Source organism: Megascapheus bottae, chromosome 1 (genome assembly GCF_031878675.1).
Source record: "Megascapheus bottae isolate mThoBot1 chromosome 1, mThoBot2.hap1, whole genome shotgun sequence".
Taxonomy (NCBI): Eukaryota; Metazoa; Chordata; class Mammalia; order Rodentia; family Geomyidae; genus Megascapheus; species Megascapheus bottae.
Window position 1 is genome coordinate 42,533,910 of NC_143509.1, and position 18,880 is coordinate 42,552,789.

General features: G+C 41.1%; 1 protein-coding gene and 1 pseudogene across 3 annotated transcripts in view; one reads left to right on the top strand and one right to left on the bottom strand.

Annotated features, from left to right (window-relative positions):
• The window catches only part of Mcf2l2 (MCF.2 cell line derived transforming sequence-like 2), a 213,837-nt gene that overhangs the window by 146,852 nt on the left and 48,105 nt on the right, over positions 1–18,880 (bottom strand). For all 3 annotated transcript variants that reach the window (XM_090342731.1, XM_090342741.1, XM_090342725.1), the window contains exons 4-7: positions 17,131–17,221; positions 14,044–14,163; positions 7,103–7,219; positions 1,744–1,893 (exon numbers count right to left, since the gene is read on the bottom strand). In XM_090342731.1, coding sequence (XP_090198857.1) covers positions 1,744–1,893; positions 7,103–7,219; positions 14,044–14,163; positions 17,131–17,221 — 478 coding nt within the window. The remainder of the gene's footprint in view (positions 1–1,743; positions 1,894–7,102; positions 7,220–14,043; positions 14,164–17,130; positions 17,222–18,880) is intronic.
• On the top strand, positions 9,525–10,766 carry LOC150069002 (activating transcription factor 7-interacting protein 2-like; annotated as a pseudogene).

Consider the following 18,880-nt stretch of genomic DNA (forward strand, 5'->3'; position numbering starts at 1 on the left):
CCACATTTTTAAACAATAACAACAAAACATGTTTATATTCCCTGGGATTAATTTTAATAAATAATCTTTTAAATGTTATATAAGTTATACCTTTGTGTTCCTCTCCTAGGAGTATTCTTGAGTCTAACTACCTATGAATACCTAGTCCAGTATAAGGTTACTAAAATCCACATTTTTAAATCATTATCCCCAGAGCCTTGGGAAGAGCTGGCCCCTTTTATCAGTGAGTTAAAATGTCTAGCACTGCTTTGCTTGACGGCCGTTCCCAGGGACAGTTCTGACTGGCGCTGTCCTCCTCTCTGGTGGTATGGGCTCATCTTCCTGGAATAAGGCCAAGCCCTCTGCAGGGAGCTCAGCTCCACATCTGCCTGCTTGCCCTGTGCAGTATCTCTGGTGCCCTTCAGCCGCCTGCATTGGACTCCTGAACAACTGAAAACCCACAGACATCCAGTCCAATTTTCTACAGCCTGGGCCTCCCAGAATCAGCGGAGAAAAGCTAAGTCAGTGTTTGGACCTAAAGAGAGCCAAGTTTCTCAGAGGCATTGCCTGGGAAAATTTCCAGGATGCTGTCAGGATTTTACAGTTCCAGCACAGATCTTTTGATTACTCAGCATAATCTTGGGAACACATCTTAAGCTCTTCTTGGATGACAGTCTCCTTAAAGACAGATTTTAGCACTGTTCCCTGGCATATGGAGAATTTATTTACCACCCCTAGACTCCCTTAACTTGACCATGTGTTTCTCCAAGCTGTACTTTTTGGTTTTTCTGGCACATAGTAGCAGGTCTTCAATATATGCTGAAGAAATGAACAAACCAACCACCCACCAAAGTAAGTGAGAAAGAGCACTTTTCAAGCTTATATAGCAAGAAGACACACAGCTGGGCACTGGTGGTTCATGCCTGTAATCCTAGCTGAGAGCTGAGAATCAAGGTTTGAAGCCAGCCCAGATAGGAACATCCATGTGACTTTTATCTCCAATTAACCAGCAAAAAGCCAGATGTAGAGATGTGGCTTAAGTGGTAGAGCACCAACCTTGAGTTGAAAAGCAAAGCAGGAGCATAAGGCTCTGAATTCAAGTCCTAGTACCAGCACACACACACACACACACACACACACACACACACACACACACACACTATAAAGTATATCAAGCATCCAATTCCTCTTTCTTCCCCTAGTAAAAATGGTTGTCTAGAAAATAGAGAAATATATGTGGGAAAGTTTCTCAAGACTTAAAGGGGCTGGCATCTATTCAAGTAGGAAGTGCCAGAAGGCAAAAACAAAACAAACCAAAAAACCTGTTGAGAAACAGCTTTTGAAGCTTCTTTGAATCATTTAATAGGTACCACTCCTATTAAATGACAGGAGCTCAGACAACCTTTTTCTCAACAATCTGTCTTTGAGAAACTGAAGCACTTAGTCAGTTTATTCGTCTCCTCCACAACTTTATCACCACTGCTGAAGAGCTCATCCTCTGGTCACCTCTCTCCTTCCTGTGGCTGCGCATGCTCTCTCCCCCACAGGAACGTAGTCTTGGATCATTCACTCAACCCACTAGCTGGAAGGCGTCTGCTTCCCATGGGCTGCATCCCCCAGCTCTCACATCCCCAGCCTCCAGAGGTTTTCCTCTGCACGTACTGCCTGTCAGATGGTCAAGTGGCTGCCAATTGCCTGAGAAGAAGGAAGGAGGGGGCTTTGCTTTTGATTCTGGCCTGGGCTGGCTTCTGAGAGATCACGCACCTGCAGCTTGTCCTGTTGCCTTGTGTGGGACATGAGGAGGTCCTCGGTGGTCAAAATACCCCTGGGAAGCTCTGTTGCAGCCAGGAATGCTCCAAATGTCTGCAGCATCTGAGCAGTTGTTTTCAATGTTAAGGCAAAGTTTTCTATGGCCTGGAAAGTCAGACAAGGATCACAATGTTGAGAAATTAGCATTCACCAACATCTATATTCTCTCTCTCTCTCTCTCTCTCTCTCTCTCTCTCTCTCTCTCTCTCTCTCTCTCTCTCTCTCTCTCTCTCTCTTTCTCTCTCTGTTCAAGCCCCAAGACCAAGAAAAGGGATTCCTGGTCCTGAGGCTTGAACTCTGGGCCTCTGTGCTATCACTGAGTTTTTGTGCTCAAGTCACAGCTCTATTTCCTCCTGCTTTTTTGTAGTTAATTGGAAGTAAGAGTCTCACAGACTTTCCTGCATGGGCTGGCTTTGAACTGTGATCCTCACATCTCAGCCTCCCCTGAGTATCTAGGATGACAGGTATGAGTCATCAGTGGTCCCTTATTGGAGGTAGAAACCAAATCATTCTGGGTACTTGGGTGACTCACATATTGTTTGTTATTCTGAAGATTTTGTGGATCATCTTGATACAATAGAGTGGGAGGTATTTTTCTCCATTTTATTTATTTTTTTGTGTGCCGGCTCTGGTGCTTGAACTGTCCCTTCACTTTTTCCATTCAGGGCTGGCACTCTACCACTCAAGTGATACCTCTATTTTCAGCTTTGGGATGGCTAAAGGGAGATAGGAGTCTCCATTTTTTGTCTACCTGGGTTAGCTTCAAATTTTGATCCTCAGATTTCAGCCTTCTGAACAGCTAGGATTACATGTGTGAATCTCTAGCACCCAGCCTTATCTCCATTTCATTTATTTATTTATTTTGGGGGGAGTCCAAGACTGGGATTCAAACAGTGACTGCCTCTTTAACTCATTGGAAAGCACTCTACCAAATGAGCTAGCCTCCAATCCCCTTATCTCAGTTTTATAAAGGAGCCAAAGCTTCAACTGGTTAAGTGAATTGTCTAACAAGTTTGCTGATTAGTCACTTGTGACCTTTAACAGTCATTTGTGTGACCTTTAAGAGTCACTCCGTCAGGAGTAGGTAGGGATTGGCATCTCTTCTAGGGACATCTCCTTTGTAAATTGTGCCTGTTCTTTTTTCCTTCCACTCAAGACCTACTCTGTCATTCAATACCTTGCTGCTAACCAGTTAATGCCCCATAAGTCGTATTCAAGGGTAGCTACCTGCACATGAACAGTGTACCTCAGGAAATGCCTGTCCAGATAGGCCTTGTCACAGCCACTGCTCACTTCCTGAGAAACTCTATCTCATCAAGGTCAAATCCTATGTCACATCCCCAAAGTATGCCATTGTGCCTGGCATAGTGTAGGGCCTCTGCTGAATGAATGGGTGAATGGAAAAAGCAATAAGCCTTACTGGTTTGTATTTGGAAGCAATAATTTCTGTTCTGACATTGTCTGAGAAAGTTTCTGAAACCCAAGCTCCCATCATAAAGAATACATTAGATCTGACAGGCCTTTATCTGGGACTGGGACAGCCCTGATGAAGCTTCTGGAACACTGCCTGCCTCCCCACATTGTATAAATCTAAAGCCCTCTCCTACTTGAGTCATTGTCATAATTAGAGGAATTACTGTAAGTGGATTCTCCTGATTAGCCCAAAGTTGTTTAGCCATAACCTTGACCATCATAGTATTTCTGGCTGGAAAGCCAAACACTTGGTGAAAATCTTCCTTAAAAATATATCAAAATTATATTACATTGACATGATCTAATATTTGTATAAGATAATTTCACAACCATATACATTAATGGCCCATGCTGAATATTTTAAAAACTCTATTTACCAACAGAATAGTAAGAAAATACACGGTTATAATGTATGTTGCTCTATGCATATTAATTAGATGTTATTGGGGTCACACTCGGTACACAAGGAAACTGATGTATGTCAAGTTTTATAATTTCTGTTAGGTCAAGAAAAAAAAAAGGGGAGGTAACAAGGGATTGGAGCCCGGCAATCAGGTGCCGGGGCCATGCTCTTAAACTCCGCCCTACACCAGCTCTTGACAGTCAATAGTCTAGCACAATTTGATGCAAAATACTAAGTTAGTGAAGATGTTGGCCCTGAGAGTTGAACATCTGAATTAGAATCAAGATGCAGATCCTCACCTTCCCTGGGTGCTCAAATAAGCTAAGTGATGGTCCACATTTGAAAAGTAGGAACCATGCTTTCTGTTCTGTAGCAGGGAGTGTGTATAGAAGTTTTAGATGTTTGTTTGTTTGTTTATAGCTTATTGGTGGTGAAGGGATTGAACCTAGGACCTCATGCCTATTAAATAATTCTGAATTATAAATTTGTTTATAGGACTCCTCCTTTTTCTTCCTTCCTTCATTTTTTCCTTTTATCCTTCCTTCCCTTGGCTCTCTACGCACCCTAGAAGTCCCTGTCCAGCACCTGTAACCAGGCAAAAACTGGCATGGCTGGGGGCAGTGGGAGGTCTGAGGTATTTCCCTGAGATTATCTCAGGCCACACTCCCTCCCCCTATGTAATCTCTGTCCTCCTGCCATAGTCCCTCTTGCTCCAGCCCAACTCCATCTTATGGACTCAAGGTTTGCTCCCTCTCTCAATAAACCTTTCCTTGAACCATGTTGGAGTTTCCTTTTGGCAACTCTTCCTTCCTTCTTTCCTTCCTTCCTTCCTTCCTTCCTTCCTTCCTTCCTTCCTTCCCTCTTCCTCCTCTCTCTCTTCCTCCTCTCTTTCTCTCTCTCTCAGTAGTAGTAGGGCTTGAACTCAGGGCCTTGATCTTGCACTACCACTTGAGCAATGCCAGCCCTTATTTTTTTGAGAATCAAAAAGAACACCATAGCCAGGTGCAGTGACTCACGTTTGTAATCCTAGATACTCAGGGGACTGAGATCTGAGGGTTATGGTTCAAAGCCAGCCCGGGCGCTAAAGACCAATTAACCACTAGAAAACTGGAAGTGGGGCTCAAGTGGTCAGGCGGTAGCCTTGAGCTGAAGAGCTCAGGGACAGTGCCAGGCCCAGGGTTCAAGACCTATGATCCCCTCCCACACACCACACACACACACACACACACACACACACACACACACACACACACACACACAGAAACAAAAACAAAAAAACAGCATGGTACTCACTAGATACCATGTTGAAAATAAACTACACAACTTATGGGTGGGAAAGACTTGAAGACAGGAGGGAAGGATGACATCGATCAAGAAGAAATGTTCTCTTTACATGCTTTATGTAACTGCAACCACCCTGTATATCATATAGTAATAAAAAAATTTTAAAAAGCAAATGTCATAGGATCTTGAGCAGAGTAGTATGCCCTATCTGTGTGAATATAACAGTAACCACCCAGAGTATTGGTGCCAGACCTATAAATTGTCCTGAGGAAAAAGGAGAACTAGACCATTCCTCTAGAGATCATCTATTTAAAAAAATAACTAACATCCTACAGAGGATCCATTCCTGATAAGTACAGGGGAATTTAAAATAGTGTGGCTTTGCTGCTACTTGACTATTTGACCTCCTCTTTGTTCTGTAGGTCAGTTTACTTTTCTGTAAAATAAGATGACTGAAGTACACAGTCTTTTTTTTTTTTTTTTTTTGCCAGTCCTGGGCTTGAGCTCAGGGCCTGAGCACTATCCCGGGATTTTCTCAAGGCTAGTGCTCTACCACTTGAGCCACAGCACCACTTCTGGATTTTTGCTATGTATGTGGTACCGAGGAATCGAACCCGGGTCTTCGTGCATGCTAGGCAAGCACTCTATCACTAGGACAAACTCCCAGCCTCAAAGTACACAGTCTTTAAGGTCCTTTAGAGTTCTGATTTCCTAAGAGTCTCTCATTCAAAGATGTGAAAAGTATATTGTCACTCTCTCTCTTCCTCATCCCCTTCTCTCCCTCATGCACACATACAATGATATACAAGCTTCAACAAGACATAAATTTTCTAGAAAAGTGACTGAAATGGTGGAGGGCTTGCCTAATAATTGTGAGGTCCCAAGTTCATATTCCAGTACTGCCAAATAATGATACAAAGAACTGTGAAAAAAGGCAAACAATATGCACATGTATTTTTACTCTACTCTGTTTGTCCTTAATTATATAGATGTATGTTATATATGCAACTTGTGAGGATTGTATGTATGTATGTATATACAACAGGAAAAAAGCACTAGCTTTTTCAGACAAGTTCTAGCTTTGAAGCTTACTATCATTTATTTAACATATGCACAACCACAAGCTATATAGCTACAAATGTGGTCTAGCAGGATAGGAAATATGCAAACATCTATTCACACCATCTGTGAATATCAGCCCCCTCACCTTACCTTCTGTAACTGAGTTCTTTAAGATACCAGTTTTTGTCTTTGATGTCAGGTATGAATCTTTCAGATGTCATCACTGAAAAATTATCTGTGTATATACATGCAAGCGTGCACACGTGTGAGTGTGTGTGTGTGTGTGTGTGTGTGTGTGTGTGTGTGTGTGTGTGTGTATGCCAGTACCTATGGTCTGGGTAGCACTCTACCTCTTGAGCCACAGCTCCACTTCTGGCTTTCTGTCACTAAATTGGAGATAAGAGTCTCACAGATTTTCCTGCCTAAGCTGGCTTCAAGCTATGATCCTCAGATTTCATCCTCCAGTAGCTAGGATTACAGCCATGAGCTACCAGTGTTAAACAACATTGGCACATTTTCAATGCATTCTAAGCTATTTAGCACTGTCCCTGGTTCCTACCCACAAGACACTCCTAAACCACTCCTCTCAAGTTACAAGCACAAAAACTGCCTAAAGACATTGGTAAATGTTCTTAGTGGAAGATTAATCCCAGTAGAAAACCACTATGTTAGTCCCATTTTAACAGAAAAGCAAACAAATTCAGAGAGGCCTACTAGCTTACCCAAGGTCACATAGTAATGGTGACAATATTTAAACGTGGCTTCTTCTAACTTTTGGGTTACAATTTTGTCTGTATATTGGAAACACCTGGGGGATTTTATGAACGCTAATGCCTGTGATCCATCACTAATTAGGTAGGGGAATTACCCCTGTGATATAGCAGAGTATTGAAATTTTTTTAACTCCTCAAGTTCACACTGTCAAGATACTCAAGATCCTTCACACCAGAATCAAGGAGATTAGTTGGTCAGCAACAGAAACCTCAGCCTTTACCCTTACTTTATCCTACCTTGTCCTGGGCTGTGACCTTTCAACCTGGATTTTGAAGTCCCCTGCCTATTTGGAGACATGGAACTTCATCTCATACTCACTGTGCGATGGTTTATCCACTGACTGTGGCGATATTCCAGAGTTCCCCCCAGCTCCTCTGTCAGCTGGCTTTTGTCAATGTAGCCATGAAGGTCAGAAACAGAGTTCAACATAATGATCTGGAAGGGGAAAAAGAAAAAGCCCATCTCTCACAGGTCATTAAACAGCTCATTCAGGTTCTACGACTAAATAAGACTTCAATTCTGCCATATCAGGTATTTGTATACAAGGGTAGCCCTCATATCCAGGACAGAACTATTTTAAAGTCCCTTTCCATTCCCACTCCCCTTTGAATGAAGCATATAAAAGTGACATGTAGGCTGTGATAAAATGGTACCTTGAGTCTAGGAACTCAGTTCCCATCTATTCAGATCTCACTTTAGATGAATTTTTGTCCCAAGCTCCCAGGAAAAAGCATATTCTCCAACCACTGAAATCAAGAGCTGTTATGAGGTGTAAAAACCTATATTAAGATTGGTTCTATGAGTATTAAAATAAATTAGGATATAGGGACTAGAACAAAGGTGTTGAAAAGATTCCCTACACTGATGTACTATACATAAAGAATGCTGGTATACCTCTAATTTGTCTTGGATGGAGGGAGTATGAAGGGCTAAAACACACAGGGGGTACATTTTTTAAAAAAATTATTATCTTTAAGTAATTGTACACAGTGGTTTCAATTCAACAAACCAGCTCATTAAGTACCCTTTCCACTGTTCTCCAGAATGGATTTTTCTAAACAATCCTTCTGCTGAACAAATAACCACATAGTTTAAATGGGGTTGTGCTATATAGTCCAGGTTGGCCTCTAATTTGTGAGCCACCTGCCTCAGCCTCTTGAGTTCTTGGATTATAGGCATGTACTACCACTTCGAGCTAAAAACAAGCTTGAAGCCACGAGTCCATCTATACCTTTCCTTCCTAAATATGTTAAATTACTTTTAAGGTTTCCAAAAAGTTCTTTTACTCTTTCTAAAATTAGATATTGTAGGACAATTACATAAAGAAATTACCAAGTTAAAAGTGTATTTTGCTTCTGGGAGCATGTAAGCAACACTTGGAATTAAAAATAATAGCTATGTACAACAACGTGTTAGACAGAAGTAGCTTTGCCCCACAATCTGGAATATCAGAAACCTGTTCTTCTAGGCTACATATTTTCAGTTTCCTGCTCAGGCAAGAGTGATTTGTCACCCTCCTGAAACTCTGCTTTTTCTTTTTAACCTGTTAAGAACCAAAAATTCTACATCGAAAGACTAAAGTTAAGGAAAATATGATCAGATCCAATAGTTTTAAGGTATTGAGTTTGTAGATTCACAGAAATCACAAAATCCCAGCAAACTTTTGGTAGAAACTGTAGAGTTGGCTCAACAGTTAATGTAGAAATGCAAACAACATAGAATAGGTAAAAATAATTTTAAGACAGAACAAAATGTGAAGGGCATGGTAGAATTTTGATGATTAATATCAAATAAGGGAAAGGAGGTAAAGGAAGATAATGAGAAAAATCTCATGCCTGAGATGGCCCATCTTCATTGAAATGGGTTAAATATCCTTTATTTTTGCATTCTCATTTGTATGATTTGAACTGATAAAATATAAAGAGATGATGGTAAACTAGAACATATTTTAAAACATCATCTATTTAAGTAGAAAATTCTCCCTTCCTTACCCCAGGTACAACCACATTGACCTTTTTTTTATTGTTGTTTTTGTCAGTCATAGGGCTTGAACTTTGGGCCTGGGTGCTATCAGTTTACCACTTTGAGTCACAGCACCACTTCCAGTTTTCTGATAGGTAACTGGAGATAAGAGTTCCATGGACTTTTCTGCCTGCGCAGTTTTGAACCTCAATCCTCAGATCTCCTGAGTAGCTAGGGTTGCAGGTGTGAGTCACCAGTGCCCAGAAACTGTTTTTCTTTCTTGCTTGCTTGCTTGCTTGCTTGCTTGCTTGCTTGCTTCCTTCCTTCCTTCCTTCCTTCCTTCCTTCTTTCTTTCTTTCTTTCTTTCCTTCTTTCGTCAGTTGTGGGATTGAACTCTAGGCCTGAGCACTGTTTTTAGCTCAAGGCTAGCCCTCTACCACTTGAGCCACAGCACTACTTCCAGTTTTCTGATGGATAACTGGAGATAAGAGTCTCATGAAGCTTTTTGTCCGCTAGTGGAGCTCGACCCTGTGTGGCCAGGCCGACAGCAGACGCAGCCAGCACAGATATGGACTGACCACATCAACACAAAGTTGAGTTCTGTCACAACAGAAGTGCATGAGCAGTGCATTATTGAAAAGATGTGTGTGGTCTAGAGACTGCTGCAATCAAAATTCATCTTGAATTTTTCCGTTCTACTTGTTTTATCCACCTTGTGCCTTATATCAGTCTCCAGGACCACTGTATTTCCTTACTACTGGAATTTCAGGATATGAAGATGGCAAGTCCAGGTAAACTGAAACAGAAGATATTAACAGCAAAAAAAAAAATGCCTGTAAGTTGCCAGAAGCAAAGAGAGATCCTAAATAAGTCAAGAAATGTTGACACTCTGAAGACAACTGTGGACAGTAATAGTTCAAGTGCTGTGGTTATAAATAGCAAAGGTAGGTAATCTGAACATGGTAGTTCCTCATTGGATTCTAACAAAAAATTAGTATTTTCACAGAAAAATGTTGTATACCCTATACAACCACTAGAAAAAATGACTGACTCAGAAATGAGATTGGAAAATGCTGATACCCCAAGAAAAGCAATAGATTCCCTCAGTAAATTGTACAGGAGGCAAAAGATTCACGAAAAATGTATGAAACCCATTGTAAATATCAGGTGAATGGAACAAAATCCATTTTTGAACATGAAGAGAATTATAGTAAAAAATCGACTTGCTGTCTTCCTGCTGTATTGGATGGTATAGTTCAAAACACCTTGGATAATGAGAAAAATGATAAAATGATTTTGAATTTTAAAAAGAATTCCAATTCAGAGTCTCAAGAGAAGAAGCAAAAGGGCATTTTTAGTATAGATTCCTGTTTCATGCCTGCTGAGAAAACACCTAACCTAGTCAATTCAGTCAGCGCCAGCAACTGTGCCTGTTCCTGATCTGAAAACTGAAAAACCCTGTAAACCCTGTCCTGTCAGCATTTCAAATGGTAAACCTGCAGACTCCAAGCGGCATGCATCACTTGACACTGTTTGTATCAACAGCCATAATCAAAAGAAGAGGATGTTTTCAGAAAACAAAGAAAATGTTAAACATGTGAAAACCTCATAGCCAGTTAATGGAAATACTTGTATAGCTCTGGAAAAGCAAACAACAATACTAGAACTAGTCAGACATATGATTCAACAGGAGGTACATATTATAGGTTACAAACTATTTGACAGCAAGCTGAATGAACTGAATGAACGAATTGGGAAGACACAGTGCAGGAATAAACATGAAACATTAGCTGTTGAACTCTTCGAGAAAATATCACGATTAAAGAGACATATTAAGACGATATTACATCAAATAAATTGTTTGGAGCTAGAGACATTGTTCAGTAATACAACCCCTGAGACTTCAAAGGAAGAGACCATGACTTTGGATAAGAATCAAAAGTCAGCCGATGACCCAAATGGAGGAACATCTGTGAACTGTGCACCTGTTAAAGCAAATAAAACCCTTGAGAATCTTTAAGTTATGTGTTCCATGTTGTTTTGTTTTTTCATATTTGTTGTTTACAATGCTGCTGTGACACTATTTGCTATGTTGCAGGGCCAGTTCAGACCGAACCCTTTTATGGAGATAGTTCTCCTACTTGTAAGTGACTTGTGGTTTCGTGAACTTCTAATTTGCATTCAGTGTGTTCTTCAGTTATGTTCTCAAGCATGCATGATCATGAACCATGTTGCTAAGATATATTCTAGTTCCCTTGGGGCCTGTGATGCCGCTATTTATGTGACCTGCTAAGGGTCAGGAGTTTGTTGTTGATGTTATTTTGTATATTTATTTCTTTAATTGTTAGGCACCCATCACTCATACCTGTAACCCTAGCTAGTCAAGAAGCTGAAGTCTGAGGATCACAATTGTAAAGTAGCCTGGGCAGGAAAGTCTGTGAGACTCCTATTTACCACCAAAACACCACAAGTGGAGCCATGGCTCAAGTGGTAGAGAGTGCTAGCCTTAAATGAAAAAGCTAAGGGACAGGTCCCAAGCCTGAGTTCAAGTCCCATTAACATATCCCTTTCTACCCCAAAAAGTAAGAGTCAACTTTTCACTGAGGCCACATCATGCCTGGAGTACAGCTTTAGCAAGACTCATGCAAATGTCTTCCTGTTTTAATTCTAAGTGGGCTGTGGATTTGGGCCCCTTTCTCTTTATTTTTTTTCTTTTCTTTAAAATTTTACTTTATTGTACAGGTGATATACAGAGGGGTTATAGTTACATAAGTAAAGTAATAAGTACATTTCTTGTTGAACAGTTTAACCCTCTCCCTCATTTTCTCCCACTTCCCTCCTTCCCTCCCCCAACATTTTTCTTTTTGGCTATGACAATCATTTTAGAAAATAGTTTGGAGGACTTGTCTATATGGTTATGTATAAAATTTGTTAAACGTGGTGTGCTATGCACACAAAAATATTGTGTTATGCTGCTGTCAGAAAGAATGACATCGCCCCATTTGTAAGGAAATGGAAAGACTTAGAAAAAATCATATCAAGTAAAGTAAGCCAGACTCAAAGGAACATAGACCCAACAGTCTCCCTCATTTGTCATAATCAGTAGAAACCTTGGGCTCTCCTAGCAGACATTTACAATAGAACAAAATCTAGAGACATTAGGCCAAATAGTACAACACTAAATGTAAGGACCTCCAGGACAAGGAAACAAAAGCCATGTAAGAGTGACTGTTGTCCTTAATGTACTATGTTATCTCTCATCTCTTTTGCCATCCCTTGGTTATCTCTTGTTATCTGATAGATTTTATATGTGCTTACTTGGTTATCTGAAATTGGATAGGGAAGGGGGGAAATCAAGATGGGGGGGGAGGGTGGGAGGGAAATGGGGACCATGTCATGAGAAAGGGTATCAATGTTTGTGAAGTAATGTACCTTCTATCTGGTGAATATAATGTAACCCTTCTACTAATCACAATAAAAAATAAAAAATATAGTATGTTATAATAACATTGTCTAGTCCACTGTTTGTGGAGTTAAGATTTAAGGGTTTAATTTGCTGAATGCTACCCTTTGCAAATTTCCTGGTTGTGAGCATTATAAGTGACACACTGAAAGGGGCTTCACAGATGAGTCTCACGCAAGGCCCTTCCCTAGGGAACTTTGAAGTAAGTACACATGACCCAAGCCAGGGCATATGAATAGAAACTTGAGAAGTTGTAAAGGTCCAAGGGAGACAAACTTCTTGGATAGCAAATAGTTGCAATGTTGAGAGACTAAATGAAAAGATTGTTTGGAAGAGGGCATTCTTTCCTGGTACAAAGAGAAGGATCTGAGATTTAGAAAATTAACCAGAGATGTTTTTTCCTTGGTATTTTGTAAATGCCTCTACATCTTCTCATAAATAAAGCTGTTTTTTTTTTTTGTCAGAAAAAAAGAGTCTCATGGACTTTTGTGTCTGGCTGCTTTGAACTGTGATCCTCAGATCTCAGCCTCCTGAGTAGCTAGGATTACAGGCATAAGCCACCAGTACCCAGCTCTGGCAACCATTTTTAAAAACAGGTTTCAGGTATTCCTGAAGTGATGTGTCCATAAGCATCTAAGCCCCTCTGGGTTTGCTCAAATGGTCTACTGCTCTTGCTTTAATTCTTGCTTCAAAATATATCTTAGATGAATCAAAATACAAGCTATGAGGTGTAAACTCAGGGTTTCTAGAAATTTTATATATGCACATACATATATACACACACATGCACATGAGGTATGTGTACAATTACAAATTCACACAAATATATGTGAATATACATGTTATGTTTACACCTTCTGCTGCTTAAAAGTCCCAAAAGACATTGAGGTAGTAAAGAACATTTGCAGCCAGATCTTGATGTTGGATTTATTTGATGTTAACTGAGACCAGCAGTCCTACGGGAAATGACTGATTGAAAGGCTGAATCAAAGTCACATAGCTAATGAATCCAGATCATACTAGGCCTAAAAACAAAGAAGTACTTTGAAAACAATCACAAGAGTGGGAGAAAAACATGGGAAGTAATGTACTCACTACCTGATGAATGTAACTGTATGCCCTCTGTACATCACTCAACAATAAAATAAAATTCAAATCAAAAATATCACAAGGACACAGAAGCCACCTTATAGGCTCCCACTGGCCAAACCTGGGGCAATATGAACCTCAAGATAATTAAAACTAGTAATAAATGATAAACCATTGAAGGGGAAGCTTCCCAGGCACTGGGATCTCATGTCTATAATCCTAGCTACTCAGGAGGCTGAGATATGAGAAGCATGGTTCAGGTCAGACAAATCTGAAAGACTCTTATCTACAACTGGCCAGCCCAAAAGTCAGAAATGGAGCTGTGGCTCAAGAGATCGAGTTCTAAACTTGAGCAAAATAGCTAAGCAAGAACACAAAGCCCCAGGGCCAGCACACACATACACACACACACACACACACACACACACACACACACACACACACACACACCTCACAGATTTCCACTGTCCATCTTTTATCCTCACATGCAGACCAACTCCATACACCCTATCTTTTTTTCCCCAAATAATTGTTATCCTCTAGGCACCACACCAAGACAAGGCTCCTCAGGCCTTCTTTCCAGTATGTATTTCCTGCTGCCTTTCCATTGGCTACTCCAATCTCCCAGAATGCCCTCCTTTCCCCCTCTATCTGGAGAGTGCTACCTTTCCTGGAAACCCAGTTCAACTAACAGTGTCTCCTGATGTTCTAAGAAGATGGAAACAAGGTGAAAAGTCATGCTTACCGGCACTTTCATGTTGAATTCATCTCGGTAGTATTTAATGCCAATGTCAGTGAATGTCTTCTGAATAAAGCGGGATGGGCGGAGGATGAAGATGAGCTGCAAGTTCCCTGGAAATGCCACCTGCAAGCATCATGGAAAGAATGAGGGGAGAAGAAATACCACCATCCTTACCAAGATCTACTTTGGTCTCCTCATTCCCAAGATGGTTGGAGAAAAAGTTAAGGTGGACACCCTGGCTGCCAAAGAAGTACAATGGATTTCACAGGATTTCAGAGCCAAAGGAGTCCACAGATAATCCAAACCTTCCCTTAAAAACTAAATCAGCAGCCAGAGAGGCACTCATGGAATCCTAGCTACTTGGGAGGCTAAAATAAGAGGCTCACGGCCTGAGGCTATTGCAGACATACACATGAAGCCCCCTGTCAACCAACAGCTGGGCGCAGTGTCCTTGGACCCTCATCCTAGCTATATGGGAGGCTGAAGTCGGGAAAATGGCAATTCCAGGCCAACACAGTCAGAAAAGTATATGAGATCCCATCTCAGTAGTGGAACACACCTGCCATTCCAGCTATGATGGGAAGTAAAAAAAAAAAAAGGGGGGGGGGCTGGGAGTTTGGCATAGTGGTAAGAGTGCTTGCCTAGCATGCATGAAGACCAGGGTTCGATTCCTCAGCACTCCACATACATAGAAAAAGCCAGAAGTGGTTCTGTGGTTCAAGTGGTAGAGTGCTAGCCTTGAGAAAGCCCAAGGACAACACTCAGGCCCTGAGCTCAAGCCACAGGACTGGCAAAAAAAAAAAAAAGGAGGACTATAGTCCAAGCATATGCCCAGGCAGGAAGTAAGATTCATCTGAAAAATAAACAGCAAAAAAAGAGGCTGGAGGTATTGCTCAGTGGTGAAGCACCTATCAAAAATCTGAGGTCTTGATTATCACCAACAAAAATGTCTAAATGAACAAGTAAAATACAAATTTCTGATGAAAAAATAAATTATTTTGGTAAACTAATGCCCTAGAAAAACTTTGTAATCTGCTTTTTCACTTAATGTTATAATATTAGCTTTTCTGTCCTCTTATTAAAAAAACAATTTGGAATTCTTTTGTGTCTACACAATTTGTTTAATCACTTCTTTTTTGGTAATCATTTGTGATTTTTTTTTACTAATACAAATAGCATAGCATTAAAATTAAATGAAACTCTTCATTGGAGATAAAGGTCTTATGGACTTTTTCTTCCTGGGCTAGCTTTGAACCATGATGCTCAGATCTCAGCTTCCTAAGTAGCTAGGATTACATGTGTAAACCTCCCATACCCAGCAACAGCATCTTTCACATACAGAGTAATCAATGTCCTTCTGAGATAAACTAGGCTCGATTATTGGATTGTTCAGGTATTGTGTATTTCTTTGAGAAACCAGATGTCCCAAGGCCTGGAAAATGTCTTGATTGTCAACTATAATGGTAGTTATTTCAAAGGGGAGTCATGTAACACAGCTAAAGTAAAGGGACAAAAAAAAATCCATGTACTAATATCTTTGAAATTCAGGCTCTAAGCATAAGAACCTGTGTTTTGTGAAACTGCAGCAGGATAAACCAGCTAAAGCACAACTTTTGTATGTGGATGAGGTTTTAAGGTGGTAGGAAGGGGCTCAGCATAGCGACTGCCTATGTCTGTGGTGTAAGTGAGGCATCCTGTGGTCCTCTGCCTCCCAACTCCTGCACCTCCCACCCCACCATTCCATTTGCTAGGCTCTGGTAGAAGTGCTGGCTCTGAGCTGGCTCTGCCTGACAACATGGCTAAGTTCGTAGATTGGAGTTCCTGGTAAGAGGAAGATTTCATCTACTTGCTGAAAGAGATTTAAATCAAAATCAGACTAATAAGAAAAAGGCAGTCCATGCAAAGTTGTATAACTTAATGCCAAATTGCATACCTGCCTCCAGAAAAACTACTTCAATGACATTTTGTCTGGATTTGCTTTAATCTTTCTAATATGTAAAAAAAATCATAAGCTGAGTGTTGGTGGTTTATGCCAGTAATCCTAGCTACTCAGCAAGGTTGAGATCTGAGGATTGTGTTCAAAGCCAGCCCAGGAAAGGAAAGTCTATGAGACTCTTAACTCCAATTAAAAAAAAAAAAAAAAAGGATGGGTCAGAAGTGGAGCTGTGGCTCAAGCAGTAAAGCACTAGCCTTGAGCAAAAAGTTTATGGATAGCATCTAGCCCCTGAGTTCAAGCCCCAGAGCTTTCTTTTCACAAAAGGAAGGAAGGAGGGAAGGGAGGCAGGGAGGGAGGGAGGGAAGAAGGGAGAGAGGGAGGGAGGGAGGATTTGAATGTTAAAATTAAGATTATTATCTTCTATCTGGTTGCCCTCAAAGTACTTGGGTACATGTGGTTTGTTGGAAAAGTTATCCTGGGGAACAGAAATGAAGTGAAGGGGAAGGTAATAAGGATAGACCTAGGGTCTACAGTGTTAGAATGTGAGGGACTGAGAGTCATTTTATGTGCAATACACCTCAGAACTCTTCCACCGACAAGTGCAGAAGCTGAGGTAACTCCTGTAACTCAGTGTTGGCAGGTTAGCTTGGGCATTAACATCCCAGCACATTCAGCCTGACCCTTTCCAGTGTCCAGAGAGGTCAAGAAAGTAGAGACTCAGGGAGCTTTTGATATTTTCAGAAACTATGAAGGAAACTTTGAGGTAACAGAGGCAATGTGACAAGCACTTGCTACAAAGATTCCAAAAAACTGACATCATTGCTTTGTTTTTGCCAGTACTAGGGCTGTGAACTTGGGGTCTGAGTGCTACCCCTGAGCCTCTTTGTGCTCAAGGCTAATGTTCGACCACTTGAGCCATAGCACCACTTCTGGTTTTTGAGTGGCAGATTGGAAATAAGTGTCTCAGGAACTTTCCTGCCCAGGCTTTCAACCATGATTCTCAGATTTTAGCCTCCTGAGTAGCTAGGATTACAGGCATGAGCCACCAGCATCTGACTTGACATAATTTCCTTTTCCCCAGAACCTGGACATAAAATGGCTTCAGAGACCCTTTAAACGACTGAAATTATAATAGCACAAACATAATTATTTACAGCTATCCGCATCAGCGATGCCTTTATGGAATTCCACTTGTCTCTTCGTCGGTCAATCACGATGATAAAGCCAATGCTGGCGGCCTCCATGCTGCAATGAAGACATTAGTGTCAGATATTTGGTGTGCCTCAGGGCACTGGTGTGGCTGTCAGACAGAAGACAGCCTCCAGCCTCCACACCTGGCTCACTGCACTGTCCCCATCACAAGGAAGTGGTCAGGTCTAACTTCCCCCCAAAAAGGAGCCAACTCTCTCTCCTGCAGCTGAACCAACAGAACCAACTGTCTCTCAGACCTCCCCACACCCCCCCACCCCTGCCCCAGGACTCTGCTCCCAGCTGGCAAAGGGATTCCTGGGCTCACGCCAGCAAGAACAAGCATGGCTCACTTGAGCATTCTGTGTTTCCTGAGTGCCACTCTCTTTCCACCCATCATGGAACTATCAGAATCCTGCCCTAGAAGTTTGTTCTACAGCTGTTCAAAAATAGTGCATGCCAACAAGAGAACATGCTAGGCAGGTGCTCTACCAATCTTTATACCCATAGCCCTCAAATATTTTCACTTATTGCCTTTATTGAGTTGTTGCTAATAATATCTCCATTATTCCTAGATATTATATAATCTGACTTATATTAAATTCATAGAATTTTATATACAATAGAAATGGAATAATTTCATTTCATAAAACACTAGTTTCTTTTTTGTCTTCTTTTCTACATGGTGCCATTACGAGAGCTTGAACTCGGGGCCTAGGAGCTGTCTCTTAGCTTAATTGCTCAGCTTTGAGTCCCAACTTTACTTCTGACTTTTTTGCTTGTTAATCATAGACTTTCCTACCCAGTCTGGCTTCCACCTGTGATTCTCAGATCTTAGCCTCTTGCATAGCTAGGACTGAGCCACGGGTACCTGGCTGAACATTAGGCTCAATAGTACAATTCCACTCACCCTAGCCCACCTTTAGGACTGCTATGACACATTTATTTCACATAGATAATAATTTAAATGATTAGTTTATGTTTTAAATGATAATTGCAGCTTCAGAGGAGACTTCTCACCAAGTTCTTTCCAGTCTTGTGACATCTTCATCAGCAAAGTGATGTGGTGACAGAAGCTAATCTGAAACACTCTTTTAAACTTTAAGAGGCCATGCCTCCCTGAATCTGGTGGCTTGATATTCCCTGAGGGTGGTGGGGGTGCAGGGGAGGAACAATGGACAATTTCTAAACCTTCAGCTGATCATTTTTATACAGGTTATAAGAGACAATGAGATGTAACCAAATTAAGTATGAAAGCCACAGAGGAAAATGTAGTTGAACCTCTTGAATAGCTCAGAGTCTTCATCATATCTTGCCTGACATTTGAAACCTGGTCTCATCAATTCTTTTGCTATATTCTCCAAAGCCTTGACCAAGTGGAGAATGATTCCTTTATTCTCTGTGGAACTGAGCTCTTCACTTCACAGATTGAACACATTCTCTCTGAGGATTACAGAATCTCTGCCCAAGCTAGTAAAGACAACCAAATGTACTTTTGTTGCTCAGGAAAGACAGTCATAAGCAGTGCATTAAAAGATAGAGAACACTCTCAAGAAAGATGTAAAGAATGTCTACAGAAGACACTGGACAGCTGCAGCCCTCTCCTCTACTTCCTCTGTGGGTCCTGATTCAAAGTTAAAAGAAAAAGAAATCGAAAGCTGACTGAATTATTTGCTTACAAGCCGGGAGGCAGTGAATGGGGCCCATACCTGTAAT